Source organism: Salmo trutta, chromosome 8 (assembly GCF_901001165.1).
Source record: "Salmo trutta chromosome 8, fSalTru1.1, whole genome shotgun sequence".
Lineage (NCBI taxonomy): Eukaryota > Metazoa > Chordata > Actinopteri > Salmoniformes > Salmonidae > Salmo > Salmo trutta.
Genome location: NC_042964.1, coordinates 4,762,069 through 4,776,616, shown reverse-complemented (window position 1 = coordinate 4,776,616; position 14,548 = coordinate 4,762,069). Strand labels below are relative to the sequence as shown.

At 44.6% G+C, this 14,548-nt stretch overlaps 1 protein-coding gene across 2 annotated transcripts in view; it reads left to right on the top strand.

Moving 5' to 3' along the window:
• Nucleotides 1-4,030, top strand: part of pcolceb (procollagen C-endopeptidase enhancer b) — an 18,243-nt gene extending 14,213 nt beyond the window's left edge. Inside the window, exons 6-10 of one of the 2 annotated variants that reach the window (XM_029759772.1) lie at nt 315-760; nt 791-1,066; nt 1,203-1,283; nt 2,475-2,645; nt 3,568-4,030. In XM_029759772.1, coding sequence (XP_029615632.1) covers nt 315-760; nt 791-1,066; nt 1,203-1,283; nt 2,475-2,645; nt 3,568-3,698 — 1,105 coding nt within the window. In that variant the 3' untranslated portion in view covers nt 3,699-4,030. Of the gene's footprint in view, nt 1-314; nt 1,067-1,202; nt 1,284-2,474; nt 2,646-3,567 lie in introns of both variants that reach the window. The other variant, XM_029759771.1, reaches the window with a different exon arrangement.
• Nucleotides 4,031-14,548: the final 10,518 nt, after the last annotated feature.

The following is a 14,548-nucleotide window of genomic DNA, read 5'->3' as shown; positions in this document are numbered from 1 at the left end:
GCAATAAAGAAATTGAATAAATTAACTGAGCAAACCAGAAACCTTTCAATAATTGTAAACATTATTTTAAAACGATTTAAATATAATACATAGAAATGTTGTGGGACTATAGTAGATGAAGAATCAATATTTTTTAGATTGAGTATTCATTGTGTCATTATGTTAGTATATTATGTATGTTTGTAACAGTGTGTTATATGTGAAAATGTGTTCGTATTATAAATTGTATTTGAATGTTTAAGGACTCTTGGAAGATTAGTCCAAATGGGGACTAAAAGAGATCCAAATCAAATCTCCTCCATTCCCTCTTACAGGACCCTAGTGACCAATGGGAATGAGCTCCTGGTGCAGTTTGTGTCTGACCTCAGTGTGACCTCCAACGGCTTCATGGCCCACTACTCCAGCGTGCCCCGGGGGTCCCGGACGCCCTCCTCCGGGGAAGACAACATCCATGGGTCTCGGGTCGCTGCAACACCCCAAAAACCGACAAAACCAGCCCGGAACACTCCTAAACCCAAGCCAGCCATCGGTGCCAAGCCCACCCCAAAACCAGCCCGGAACCCTCCTAAACCCAAGCCAGCCATCGGTGCCAAGCCCACCCCAAAACCAGCCCGGAACCCTCCTAAACCCAAGCCAGCCATCGGTGCCAAGCCCACCCCAAAACCAGGGGCCAGACCTGCGGTGAGGATACCAGTGAAGCCTCCACCACGTAAACCTACTGCCAAGCCTGGAGTCAGACCCATACCTACCCCTAAACCTGGTACCAAGGCTAAACCTACCCCTAAACCTGGTACCAAGGCTAAACCTACCCCTAAACCTGGTACCAAGGCTAAACCTACCCCTAAACCTGGTACCAAGGCTAAACCTACCCCTAAACTTGGTACCAAGGTGAAATCCAAGCCCACACCAAAACCAGGGGCCAAAACAGTGAAACCAACTAAGAAACCCTTCTCTAAGCCTGGAGCCAAGCCCACACCTGAACCAGGGACTAAACCTAAAACCATAGCCAAGCATGGACCGAGCCGGACTAAGACTGTGACTAAGAAACCTGCCGTGAGCAAGAAACGTGAGTTACAGTCTGATAAGGGAACAAACGTTTGATACTGCACTGTGATTGTTATTGCTGCTTTCCAGACATTTTGTTTGGAAATAAAAGTGTGTCTGTGTGTGTGTGTGTTGGTTTGTGTGTGTGTATTTTGTAGCCCTACCGATGAATCCGCTGTGTACCCTGGCTTGTAAGAGGACAGGAACACTCCAATCCAACTTCTGCCCTAATGATTTCGGTGAGTCACACCCTCTACCCCTCTTCTTACTGTCTATCTCTTTGGTTCTCCCTGTCTTTCCTAATGATTTCACTCCTCTCTCTCTTCCTGTCTCTCTCTCTCTCTCTCTCTCTCTCTCCCTGTCTCTCTTTCTCTCTGTCTCTCACTCTCTCTCTCGTTCTCTCTCTCTCGTTCTCTCTCTCTCCCTGTCTCTCTCTCTCTCCCTGTCTCTCTCTCTCTCCGTCTCTCTCTCTCTCTGTCTCTCTCTCTCTGTCTCTCTCTCTCCCTGTCTCTCTCTCTTCCTCTCTCTCTCTCTCTCTCTCTCCCTGTCTCTCTCACTCTCTCTCTATGTCTCTGTCTCTCTCCCTGTCTCTCTCCCTATCTCTCTCCCTGTCTCTCTCACTGTCTCTCTCTCTCTGTCTCTCTCTCACATGTTTGTTGGCATGGTTTTAAGTTGCTTTCTTGGTTGTCATAGCATTTGTCACAGTATTTGTCCTTGTGCTAGTAGATTGGTATGTGACCTGCATGGGCACAGTTTAATGGCAGACAGGAAGAAGACAGCACTTAGAACAATATTCTAAAGGACTCAAAACAAGGTCCTGTGGGGAAACCTTTCTCTCCCATCCCTCTCTCCCTTTCTCTCTCTCCTTCCTTCTCTCCCTGACTCACTCTCTCCCTCCCTCTCTCCCTGTCACTATCTCTCTCCCTGTCTCTCTCTCTTTCCCTCTCTCCCTGTCTCTCTCTCCCTGTCTCTCTCTCTCCTTCCCTCTCTACCTGTCTCTCTTTCTCTCCTTCCCTCTCTCTCTCCCTCTCACCTTCCCTCTCTCCCTTCTTCCCTCTCTCCCTCCCTCTCTCACTCCCTCCCTCGCCCCCTCTCTGCCATTCCCTCTCTCCCTCTCTCTCTCCCTCTCTCTCTCCCCGTCCCTCTCTCACTCTCTCCCTCCCTCCGTCTGTCTCTCTCCCTCCCTCTCTCTCCCTCTCTCCCTCTGCCATTCTCAGATTTGAACAAACAAACACCAAAGAATAGCCACAGGAAAATGTTTATCACAAGCCTTGATATGACAATAATATCTTAATCCCTCACAGAGAAGGGATGAGTGTGTCAGAATGTACAAACCACAGAAATAGAATCCTGGTATCCTGTTTCACCCCCCCCCCCCCCTCCTGCCCACCCCCACCCCTCCCTCTCCTATCCTCTCTCCCAACTCCCAGTGATCACAGGGAAGGTGACATCCTTGGTCCCAGGCCCTAGGGGCAGTGTGACTGTGGATGTGTCTCTCATCAAGTCCTATAAGAGTGGCCGCATGGCTATCACCAAATCAGGACCAGCCATGTCTGTCAAACTCACCTCCAACTGCAGGAATTGCCCCAGCCTACGCAAAGGTATGTACCGTCTCACATACACTGACTATACCAAACATTAGGAACACCTTCCTAATATTTAGTTACACCCCCCCTCCCATCCTTTTTTACCCTCAGAACAGCCTCAATTCATCAGGGCATGGACTCTACAAGGTGTTGAAAGTGTTCCACAAGGATGCTGGCCCATGTTGACTCCAATGCTTCTCACAGTTGTGTCCAGTTGTCTGGATGTCCTTTGCGTGGTGGACGATTCTTGATACACACGGGAAACTGTTGAGAGTGAAAAACCCAGCAGCATTGCAGTGCTTGGCACTCAAACCGGTGCATCTGGCACCTACTACCATACCCAGTTAAAAGACACTTATTCAATATTTTGTCTTGCTCATTCACCCTCTGAATGGTACACATACACAATCCATGTCTCAATTGTCTCAAGGTTTAAAAATCCTTCTTTAACCTGTCTCCTCCCCTTCACCTACATTGATTGAAGTAGATTTAACAAGTGACATCAATGAGGGATCAAAGCTTTCACCTGGATTCACCTGGTCAGTCTCTGTCATGGAAAGAGCAGGTGTTCTTGATGTTTTGTACACTGTGTACATCTGACACACACACACACACACACACACACACACACACACACACACACAGAGTAGAACATTAGCTTCTTCCTGTAACTGTCTGGCATATTTGATGGATGGACTAATTCAGGGTTTCGCAAACTCGGTCCCGGGACATTCTGGTTTTTGCCCTAACACTTGCCCTAAATAATCAAAGCTTGGTGATGAGTTGGTTATTTGAATAACCTGTGTAGTTCTGGGGGGGGGGGCATGGACTAATTGATTGATTAGTAAATTGGTTAATTCATTCATTCATCTATCCATTCATTCCTTAATTCATTAATCTATCCATCCATTCGTTAATTTATTCATTCATCATTCAGGAGCGAACTACGTGCTGATGGGCAAGGTGGATGTGCAGGGGCGTGGCCTTCTCAACCCCTCCAGCTTCGCTCTCCTGTACAAGGCGGTCCACGACAAAGCACTGGCCAATCTCGCCCGTCAATCATGCTGATCTTACAGCCCAGTCCACCAATCACAGAGTGGGAAACCTGCCATTCCTCCTACTGTACCAGCACCAACAAACAACGACAACAACAACTGTCCAAATATGAAAATATGAAAACTAATTCTAAACGAGAGAATCAAAATGATTCAAAATGAGGACAAACGACCAAAGACGGTTTCCGTAAGGTTAGGGTCACGGGGCTAACCATTACATACAGTAAAATCTTTTTATGTTGTCGTATTGATATTTCGTATTTTTATACACTCAGATATACTTCTTTGTATTTGTATGTAAATTGTGATATTTCTGTGAATAAAGGATGTATATCGCAAATTAGATTATTTTGTGTGTTTCGTCAAGTTTAATTATCTTAAACTAAAACATCGCTAAACACCTATGTCTCTTCAGCAGCAGCACTTCCACTATCAGGTAGCCTAGTGGTTAGAGCGTTGGGTCAGTAACCATCAGGTAGCCTAGTGGTTAGGGCGTTGGGTCAGTAACCATCAGGTAGCCTAGTGGTTAGAGCATTGGGTCAGTAACCATCAGGTAGCCTAGTGGTTAGAGCGTTGGACCAGTAACCAGCAGGTAGCCTAGTGGTTAGAGCATTGGGTCAGTAACCATCAGGTAGCCTAGTGGTTAGAGTGTTGGACTAGTAACCAGCAGGTAGCCTAGTGGTTAGAGTGTTGGACCAGTAACCAGCAGGTAGCCTAGTGGTTAGAGCGTTGGGTCAGTAACCAGCAGGTAGCCTAGTGGTTAGAGCGTTGGGTCAGTAACCAGCAGGTAGCCTAGTGGTTAGAGCGTTGGACCAGTAACCAGCAGGTAGCCTAGTGGTTAGAGCGTTGGGCCAGTAACCAGCAGGTAGCCTAGTGGTTAGAGCGTTGGGTCAGTAACCATCAGGTAGCCTAGTGGTTAGAGCATTGGGTCAGTAACCAGCAGGTAGCCTAGTGGTTAGAGCGTTGGGTCAGTAACCAGCAGGTAGCCTAGTGGTTAGAGCGTTGGGTCAGTAACCAGCAGGTAGCCTAGTGGTTAGAGCGTTGGGTCAGTAACCATCAGGTAGCCTAGTGGTTAGGGCGTTGGGTCAGTAACCATCAGGTAGCCTAGTGGTTAGAGCGTTGGGTCAGTAACCAGCAGGTAGCCTAGTGGTTAGAGCGTTGGGCCAGTAACCAGCAGGTAGCCTAGTGGTTAAAGCGTTGGGCCAGTAACCATCAGGTAGCCTAGTGGTTAGAGCGTTGGGTCAGTAACCATCAGGTAGTCTAGTGGTTAGAGCGTTGGACCAGTAACCAGCAGGTAGCCTAGTGGTTAGAGCGTTGGACCAGTAACCAGCAGGTAGCCTAGTGGTTAGAGCGTTGGGTCAGTAACCAGCAGGTAGCCTAGTGGTTAGAGCGTTGGGTCAGTAACCAGCAGGTAGCCTAGTGGTTAGAGCGTTGGGTCAGTAACCATCAGGTAGCCTAGTGGTTAGAGCGTTGGGCCAGTAACCAGCAGGTAGCCTAGTGGTTAGAGCGTTGGGCCAGTAACCAGCAGGTAGCCTAGTGGTTAGAGCGTTGTACCAGTAACCAGCAGGTAGCCTAGTGGTTAGAGCGTTGGACCAGTAACCAGCAGGTAGCCTAGTGGTTAGAGCGTTGTACCAGTAACCAGCAGGTAGCCTAGTGGTTAGAGCGTTGGGTCAGTAACCATCAGGTAGCCTAGTGGTTAGAGTGTTGGGTCAGTAACCATCAGGTAGCCTAGAGGTTAGAGCGTTGGGTCAGTAACCATCAGGTAGCCTAGTGGTTAGAGCGTTGGGTCAGTAACCAGCAGGTAGCCTAGAGGTTAGAGTGTTGGACCAGTAACCATCAGGTAGCCTAGTGGTTAGAGCGTTGGGTCAGTAACCATCAGGTAACCTAGTGGTTAGAGCGTTGGGTCAGTAACCAGCAGGTAGTCTAGTGGTTAGAGCGTTGGGTCAGTAACCAGCAGGTAGCCTAGTGGTTAGAGTGATGGGCCAGTAACCAGCAGGTAGTCTAGTGGTTAGAGCGTTGGGTCAGTAACCAGCAGGTAGCCTAGTGGTTAGAGCGTTGGGCCAGTAACCAGCAGGTAGTCTAGTGGTTAGAGTGTTGGGCCAGTAACCAGCAGGTAGCCTAGTGGTTAGAGCGTTGGGTCAGTAACCATCAGGTAGCCTAGTGGTTAGAGCGTTGGGTCAGTAACCATCAGGTAGCCTAGTGGTTAGAGCGTTGGACCAGTAACCAGCAGGTAGCCTAGTGGTTAGAGCGTTGGGTCAGTAACCATCAGGTAGCCTAGTGGTTAGAGTGTTGGGTCAGTAACCATCAGGTAGCCTAGAGGTTAGAGCGTTGGGTCAGTAACCATCAGGTAGCCTAGTGGTTAGAGCGTTGGGTCAGTAACCATCAGGTAGCCTAGTGGTTAGAGCGTTGGGCCAGTAACCAGCAGGTAGCCTAGTGGTTAGAGCGTTGGGCCAGTAACCAGCAGGTAGCCTAGTGGTTAGAGCGTTGTACCAGTAACCAGCAGGTAGCCTAGTGGTTAGAGCGTTGGACCAGTAACCAGCAGGTAGCCTAGTGGTTAGAGCGTTGTACCAGTAACCAGCAGGTAGCCTAGTGGTTAGAGCGTTGGGTCAGTAACCATCAGGTAGCCTAGTGGTTAGAGTGTTGGGTCAGTAACCATCAGGTAGCCTAGAGGTTAGAGCGTTGGGTCAGTAACCATCAGGTAGCCTAGTGGTTAGAGCGTTGGGTCAGTAACCAGCAGGTAGCCTAGAGGTTAGAGTGTTGGACCAGTAACCAGCAGGTAGCCTAGTGGTTAGAGCGTTGGGTCAGTAACCATCAGGTAGTCTAGTGGTTAGAGCGTTGGGTCAGTAACCAGCAGGTAGCCTAGTGGTTAGAGCGTTGGGTCAGTAACCATCAGGTAGCCTAGTGGTTAGAGCGTTGGGTCAGTAACCATCAGGTAGCCTAGTGGTTAGAGCGTTGGACCAGTAACCAGCAGGTAGCCTAGTGGTTAGAGCGTTGGGTCAGTAACCAGCAGGTAGCCTAGTGGTTAGAGCGTTGGGTCAGTAACCATCAGGTAGCCTAGTGGTTAGAGTGTTGGGCCAGTAACCAGCAGGTAGCCTAGTGGTTAGAGCGTTGGACCAGTAACCAGCAGGTAGCCTAGTGGTTAGAGCGTTGGGCCAGTAACCAGCAGGTAGCCTAGTGGTTAGAGCGTTGGGTCAGTAACCATCAGGTAGCCTAGTGGTTAGAGCGTTGGGTCAGTAACCATCAGGTAGCCTAGTGGTTAGAGCGTTGGGTCAGTAACCATCAGGTATACATTCAGTTGTATAACTGACTAGGTATCCCCCTTTCCTTTCAGTTGTATAACTGACTAGGTATCTCCCATTTGGTCTCAATGCATATGGACATTCTGGGCTAATTACAAATCAATGGCTGCACCTGGTGGTAGTTTGTGGTTAAGCAATCGCATCTAATGTGGTTCAGATATGAACTCAAAATATAAAGTACTGATTTGAACTTGCCTTTATTTTATTATGGTTATATTAGAAAATCGATTTTTATATTGACTTTTATAATTAATATCAACTGTATATTATCAACAAGGGAAACAGCAGTGTCCTATTTGGGATTATGTAATGGTCTGTATTAATCTTAAACTCTGTTCATCAGAATGATCACATATTATAAAGAGTTACATAATGGCCTTGACAAGAAACCTGTGGTCACCTTCAGGACAAGATGTGTAGTCATGGAGACACATGTCTCAGAGACGGTTTGTGTCGCTACCTGGTGGTCTATTGAGGTATTACGCTTTCTCTCGCCTGTATTTCTATCTCTGCTGCTTTCAGACCATCTGCCTCTGTCTCTCATCGCTCCTTCTCCTCATTCTCACTCTCTCACAGTGACTCACTGGCTAAGCAAGGGAAGGGGACACTGCTGAAGGGAGGGAGGGAGGGAGGAAGGGGGGGAGAGAGGGAGGGAGGGAGAGAGGGAGGGAGGGAGGGAGGGAGGGAGGGAGGGAGGGAGGGAGGGGGGAGAGAGGGAGTGAGTGAGTGAGGGAGGGAGGGAGGGAGGGAGTGCATACAAAGAGAGCTTGAACTGCTGCCAACTCTCCTCTGTTGTACCTGTCTCTCTCTCTCTCTCTCCTCCTTCGCTCTTCTTTGTCTACCCATCTCCTATTTCAGTGATCTGTTGAACGCTGCGCGTTACAGGGCATATAGAGAGACGGCGGGAGGGAGAGAGAAAGAGAGGAATGGAAAGAGACTGTGTGGGGGTGGAGAATTCAACGAGTGAGTGTGTGTGTGTGTGTGTGTGTGTGAGTGAGTGAGTGAGTGAGTGAGTGAGTGAGTGAGTGAGTGAGTGAGTGAGTGAGTGAGTGAGTGACATAACCATGTAATGGCCAGCTGCTCATGCTCCTCGACACAGCAGCAAACACACACGGAAGACAGCACAGCTTGGCACACTGTCTACAGAATAGCAGCAGCTTTCAGTGCCTTTCGAAAGTACTCAGACCCCTTTACTTTTCCAACATTTTTGTTACTTTACAGCCTTATACTAAATTTGATTAAATCTTTTTTTCCCCTCATCAATCTACACATAATACCCCATTATGACAAAGAAAAACCGTTTTTTATTTTTTTTTAGCTCATTTATAAAACCTAAAAACCTGAAATATGACATTTATATAAGTATTCATATCCTTTACTCAGTACTTTGTTGAAGCACCTTTTGCAGCGATTACAGCATTGAGTCTTGTTGGGTATGACGCTACAAGTTTGGCACACCTGTATTTGGGGAATTTCTCACATTCTTCTCTGCAGATCCTCTCAAGCTCTGTCAGGTTGGATTGGCAGCGTCGCTGCACAGCTATTTTCAGGTCTCTCCAGAGATGTTCGATGGGGTTAAAGTTCCGGGCTCTGGCTGGGCCACTCAACGACATTCAGAAACTTGTCCCGAAGCCACTCCGGCGTTATCTTGGCTGTGTGCTTAGGGTCGTTGTCCTGTTGGAAGGTGAACCTTCACCCTGGTCTGAAGCCTTGTTTGCTCTGCCTTAGGTTTTCATTAAGGATCTCCCTGTACTTTACTCTGTTCATCTTTCCCTCGATCCTGACTAGTCTCCCAGTCCCTGCCGCTGAAAAACATCCCCACAGCATGATGCTTCCACCACCATGCTTCACTGTAGGGATGGTGCCAGGTTTCCTCCAGATGTGACGCTTGGCATTCAGGCCAAAGAGTTCAATCTTGGTTTCATCAGACCAGAGAATCTTGTTTCGCATGGTTAGAGTCCTTTAGGTGCCTTTTGGCAAACTCCAAGCGGGCTGTCATGTGCCTTTTACTGAGCAGTGGCTTCCGTCTGGCCACTCTACCATAAAGGCCTGATTGGTGGAGGGCTACAGAGATGGTTGTCCTTCTGGATGTATTTCCACAGAGGAAATTTTTCACCATCGGGTTCTTGGTTACCTCCCTGACCAAGGCACTTTTCCCCTGATTGCTCAGTTTGGCCGGGCGGCCAGCTCTAGGAAGAGTCTTGTTGGTTCCAAACTTCTTCCATTTAAGAATGATGGAGGCCACTGGGGACCTTCAATGATGCAGAAATGTTTTGGTACCCTTCCCCAGATCTTCTATAGACAGGTGTGTGCCTTTCCAAATCATGTCCAATCAATTGAATTTACCACAGGTGGACTCCGACCAAGTTGTAGAAACATCTAAAGGATGATCAATGGAAACAGGATGCACCTGAGCTCAATGTTAAGTCTCATAGAAAAGGGTCTGAATACTTATGTAAATAAGTTATATTTCTGTTTTTTATTTTGAATACATTTGCAAAAATTTCCTAAAATATATTTTGGATTTGTCATTATCGGGTATTGTGTGTAGATAGATGAGGGGGAAAAAAACGATTTAATCCATTTTAGAATAAGGCTGTATGCACTGTATGTGTTCTCCAAACCCATTTGCAAACATTTGAATCTTGGATTATTCAAATTTATTCAAAGAAGAACTATGCTACCTCAACACACCTGTGGTGTAATTACAAGACAGGAAATAGATGTACTGAACAACACTGAGTACTCATAGATAACATGTCTACATTTTATTATTTTAGATTCAGTTCATTCAATTCATTCAACTGTACATTTCAATATTAGGGCTCTCTCTCTACACACAATAATATTATTGCACAAAAGACAAAAGACAGAAAAATGTACTTTTCAAATTAAAAATGATTATAATTAGGATGAAATCAATGTGATCTGCTAATTGTCATTAATATATATATATATATAACATGTCTACAGTGTCTATAGTATATGTATATATATATATATATATATATATATATATATATATATATACTATTTAAATGCATATATCAGAATCAGCCTTTACCCCTGAAAGACATACTGTACATCAGGGCTTGGCAACTAGATTCAGCCACAAGATGATTTTTCTGGTCCGGGGGGCCAGAACATAATTCTAATCATTTGTACACTGCAAATTGACCACAACTAAGATCAAAAAGAGATTGTATTTTCAAATACCTTGATTATACCGAGGTACCATTACATATGTCTCTTTATTGATTCCTGGGAATACTTGGGAACAGATTTCCTAAATTATGCAATATTTTTGGGCTGAATTTCTGGTGATTTGGCAGTTTTTTTTCGACCGGTTTTGGCCCGTGGGCCGTCTGTTGCCGACTCCTGATATAGGTAAATTAGCCTTGTTTGTACAGTCTTCCATCCACAGGGGCTTTGCATTACATCTGATAACTTTAAGTCTGGCATCTCCTGCCTACACAGACAGGATAAAGAGCATAACGTTGTGTCAGCGTTTCCATTCACAGTGCAGCAAAACTATTCAAATGTTACATTTAAGTTATGGAAAGATTATTTCCTCAACGTTTGTAATAATGCATAAATCTTTCAAGTCTGGCAGATAGCCTACCTACAAAGAGCTGTGTAGGGCTTTGAAGGTCGACTTCCTGTAAGCAAGTGTTGCCTAAACGTTGCAGAAATGTTACAGTGCTGCAATGTTACGCCAACCTTTACATTACAGCAATGTTATGTGGAGATGTAGCTTTTTTTGTGGACCAGAAGAAGCAAAATAACCTTTCCTTAAAAAAAAGTCTGGTTCTCAAAAAGCTACCTCTCACAAGCTTGTGCAATTCAGTGCATCGAGACACATGTAAATACATGTAGTATATCTGTGTGTGTGTGTGTGTGTGTGTGTGTGTGTGTGTGTGTGTGTGTGTGTGTGTGTGTGTGTGTGTGTGTGTCTGTGTCCTCACAGTCTGTTCTATGAGTTGTAGTTTAATCAGTGTTTAAAGGTCATTCTGCTGACTAACAGGAGATGGAAGAGTTCTATGTGATCATGGCTCTGTATAATAATACTGTGAGTTGCCGTGAATTCCTTTTGGACTTTGGGACTGTGAAGAGACCCCTGGTGGCATGTCTTGTGGGGTAAGTCTGGGTGTCTGAAGAGACCCCTGGTGGCATGTCTTGTGGGGGTATCTCTGGGTGTCTGAAGAGACCCCTGGTGGCATGTCTTGTGGGGGTATGTCTGAAGAGACCCCTGGTGGCATGTCTTGTAGGGGTATGTACGGGTGTCTGAGCTGAATGTTATTTGATTATGCAGACAATCTGTCATTTTCATTACAGTCATTTTATCTCATAAAAACTAGAAGAAAAATAGCTAATCTCTCGTCAATCCTCAACCAGGAAAGTTGATGTTAGTTGATGTTAGTTGATGTTGTTGTTAGTTGTTGATGTTAGTTGTATATGGGCCTTTAAAGGTGCTGCTCTGTTTTGAGCTGCAGCTTTGCTATGTCTTTCTTTGATACACTTGACCATATTAGCGGACGGTTATCAAGATGGGACAAGATCAGAGCCTGAACAACTAGTACAGTTGATCTTTGTGTCAAAAACGCAGAACATGTTTTTATAACAGACATACCCCTCCCCGTCTTCACAACAACTCTGTCAATATGACTTGACCATGATAATTGACCATCCGATGTTATACCTAGGAGTTTAGCTTCCTCAACTTGCTCAATGGGGAAAGGGGGGACACCTAGTCAGTTGTCCAACTGAATGTATTAAACTGAAATGTGTCATCCACATTTAACCCAACCCCTCTGAATCAGAGAGGTGCACGGGGGGTGGGGGGGGGGTTGCCTTAATCGACATCCACACCCTTTATGTACAAGTCCGGTTTAGGTCTTGGAGAATGTTTTGAACCAAACACAATGCTTTTAGTTCTATATTTATTAAAAACCTGTTCATCATTAATCACCCATTCTGATACTAACTGTAACTCGAATTTCAGTGATCTCACTGGCTTTTGGTGCTGACATGTAGAGTGTGGAATCATCCGCATTAGTCGTTCTAGCTTTGTGTAAGACCAGTGGCAAATCATTTGTAATAATAGAGAAGAGTAACGGCCCAAGTCAACTGCCCTGAGGGACACCGCACTGTACATATCTGATGTTAGAGAAGCTTCCATTGACAAACACTCTCTGGCTTCTATTGGATAAATAACATTCCAACCCAATGGAATGTTATTTATTCAACATTCCAACCGAATGGAATGTTACTTATCCAACATTCCAACCCAATGGAATGTTATTTATCCAACATTCCAACCCAATGGAATGTTATTTATCCAACATTCCAACCCAATGGAATGTTACTTATCCAACATTCCAACCCAATGGAATGTTACTTATCCAACATTCCAACCCAATGGAATGTTACTTATCCAACATTCCAACCCAATGGAATGTTACTTATCCAACATTCCAACCCAATGGAATGTTACTTGTCCAACATTCCAACCCAATGGAAGGTTACTTGTCCAACATTCCAACCCAATGGAATGTTACTTGTCCAACATTCCAACCCAATGGAATGTTACTTATCCAACATTCCAACCCAATGGAATGTTACTTATCCAACATTCCAACCAAATAGCAGGTGATGTAAAGCCATAGCAAGTGAGTTTCTTCAATAACATCAAAGGCTGCAATGAAATCTAACAATTCAGCTCCAACTACTATCTTACTATCCATTTATTTTAACCAATCATCAGTCATCTGAGTCAGTACAGTACAAGTTGAGTGCCCTTCTCTATATGCATGCTGAAAGTCAGTAGGTAACTTGTTCTCTGAAAAATAGCATTGTATTTGGTCAAACACAATCTTATCCATCAGTTTACTAAGAACAGGCAGCAAACTGATTGGGCGGCTGTTGGAGCCAGCAAAGGGTGCTTTACTATTTTTAGGCAGTGGAATTTGTTTAGCTTCCTTCCAGGCCTGTGGACACACCCATTCCTTTAGGCTTTGGTTAAAGATATATCAAATAGGGGTGGCAATACAGTCTGCTACCGTCCTCAATAGGTTAATTAAGGTTGTCTATACCTGGTGGCTTATCATTACTGATGGATAACAATAGTTTTTCCACCTCTCCAGCACTAACTTGACCAAATTCAAAACAGCAATCCTTCTTTTTCATTATTAGATATTTTATATAACAATATGATGGTTCACTTGTTCAATGTTGTAATTTCACTTGTGAGTTTTTCCACTACTAGTGAGATAGTAATTGAAATGAATGGCTAACATCGAAAGGTTTTGTTATAAATTATCCATCAACTTCAATGAACGATGGAGATGAATTGGGTTTTCTGCCCATGATATCATTTAAGGTGCTCCAAAGCCTTTTCCATTGTGTTTTATGTCATTTATCTTGGTTTGTTAGGTAATAGAAGAAAAAAAATCTTATTTTTGTTAAGTTTAGTCACAAAATGTCTCAAGTTACAGAATGTCAACCAATCAGCTGAGCAGCCTGACTTGTATGCCATCTCTTTTGCATTGTGTCTATGAACCAAAGAATTCTTAAATTCATCATCAATCCAGGGGCCCTAACAGTTCTTACAGTTATATTCTTAACAGGTGCTGGTCAACAACTGGCAGGAATATTTCTACAAATACTTCCAGTGCTGCATCTGGATTCCCTTCCTCATACACATCAGACCAACATACATGTTATACATCTTCAACAGAAGAGTCCTAGAATTTTTTTTAATGATCTTTTATAAATTAGTTTACGCCCAACCTTTGGCAATTTGGCTTTCCTCGTTATTGCCACAATGTCATGGTCACTACAACCAACCAATGTTTGAGTCAACAAAGCAGTTTACTAAAGTGGGCTAAAGCAGAAACACATCTGGCAACCACACAGGCTAGGAGCAACATACAGCACACCATTTTGGATTCAATCCAAACATCAGACTCTGTAGTGAAGCACAAATTGGACAATGACAGCAATAACAACAAGGAAATCCACGTTGACTTGGACAATTTTTCGACATTATTTTTTCATCACTGCACTTCATCTCTAAGACGGGACTGGCCTGGTCCACTGTCACTGTGAAAATAAACTCAGAGCGTGGGAGAGGGCAAAACCAAAAGAGTCAAAGTTTTACCCATAAATAGAGTTATCCATGGAGATTGGGAATGGAAATTTGGAGCTAAAATGGAGGATAGTTTGCAGAACTCTGTTATGTATATCTACGGCTTGCCCTGATATAAATTATTCAGATCAGACTCTTACATTTTAAGCATTTTAAACACAAGACATGCTTTCTCTTTCTTTTCTCAATAACTGATGGCATAATTCTTCAAAAGAAGACAGAACTAAACACAGACAGCAGTAGAATCCATAACCATGAAGAGACAGACAGCAGTAGAATCCATAACCAGGAAGAGACAGACAGCACTAGAATCCATAACCAAGAAGAGACAGACAGCAGTAGAATCCATAACCAGGAAGAGACAGACAGCACTAGAATCCATAACCAGGAAGAGACAGCAGTAGAATCCATAACCAG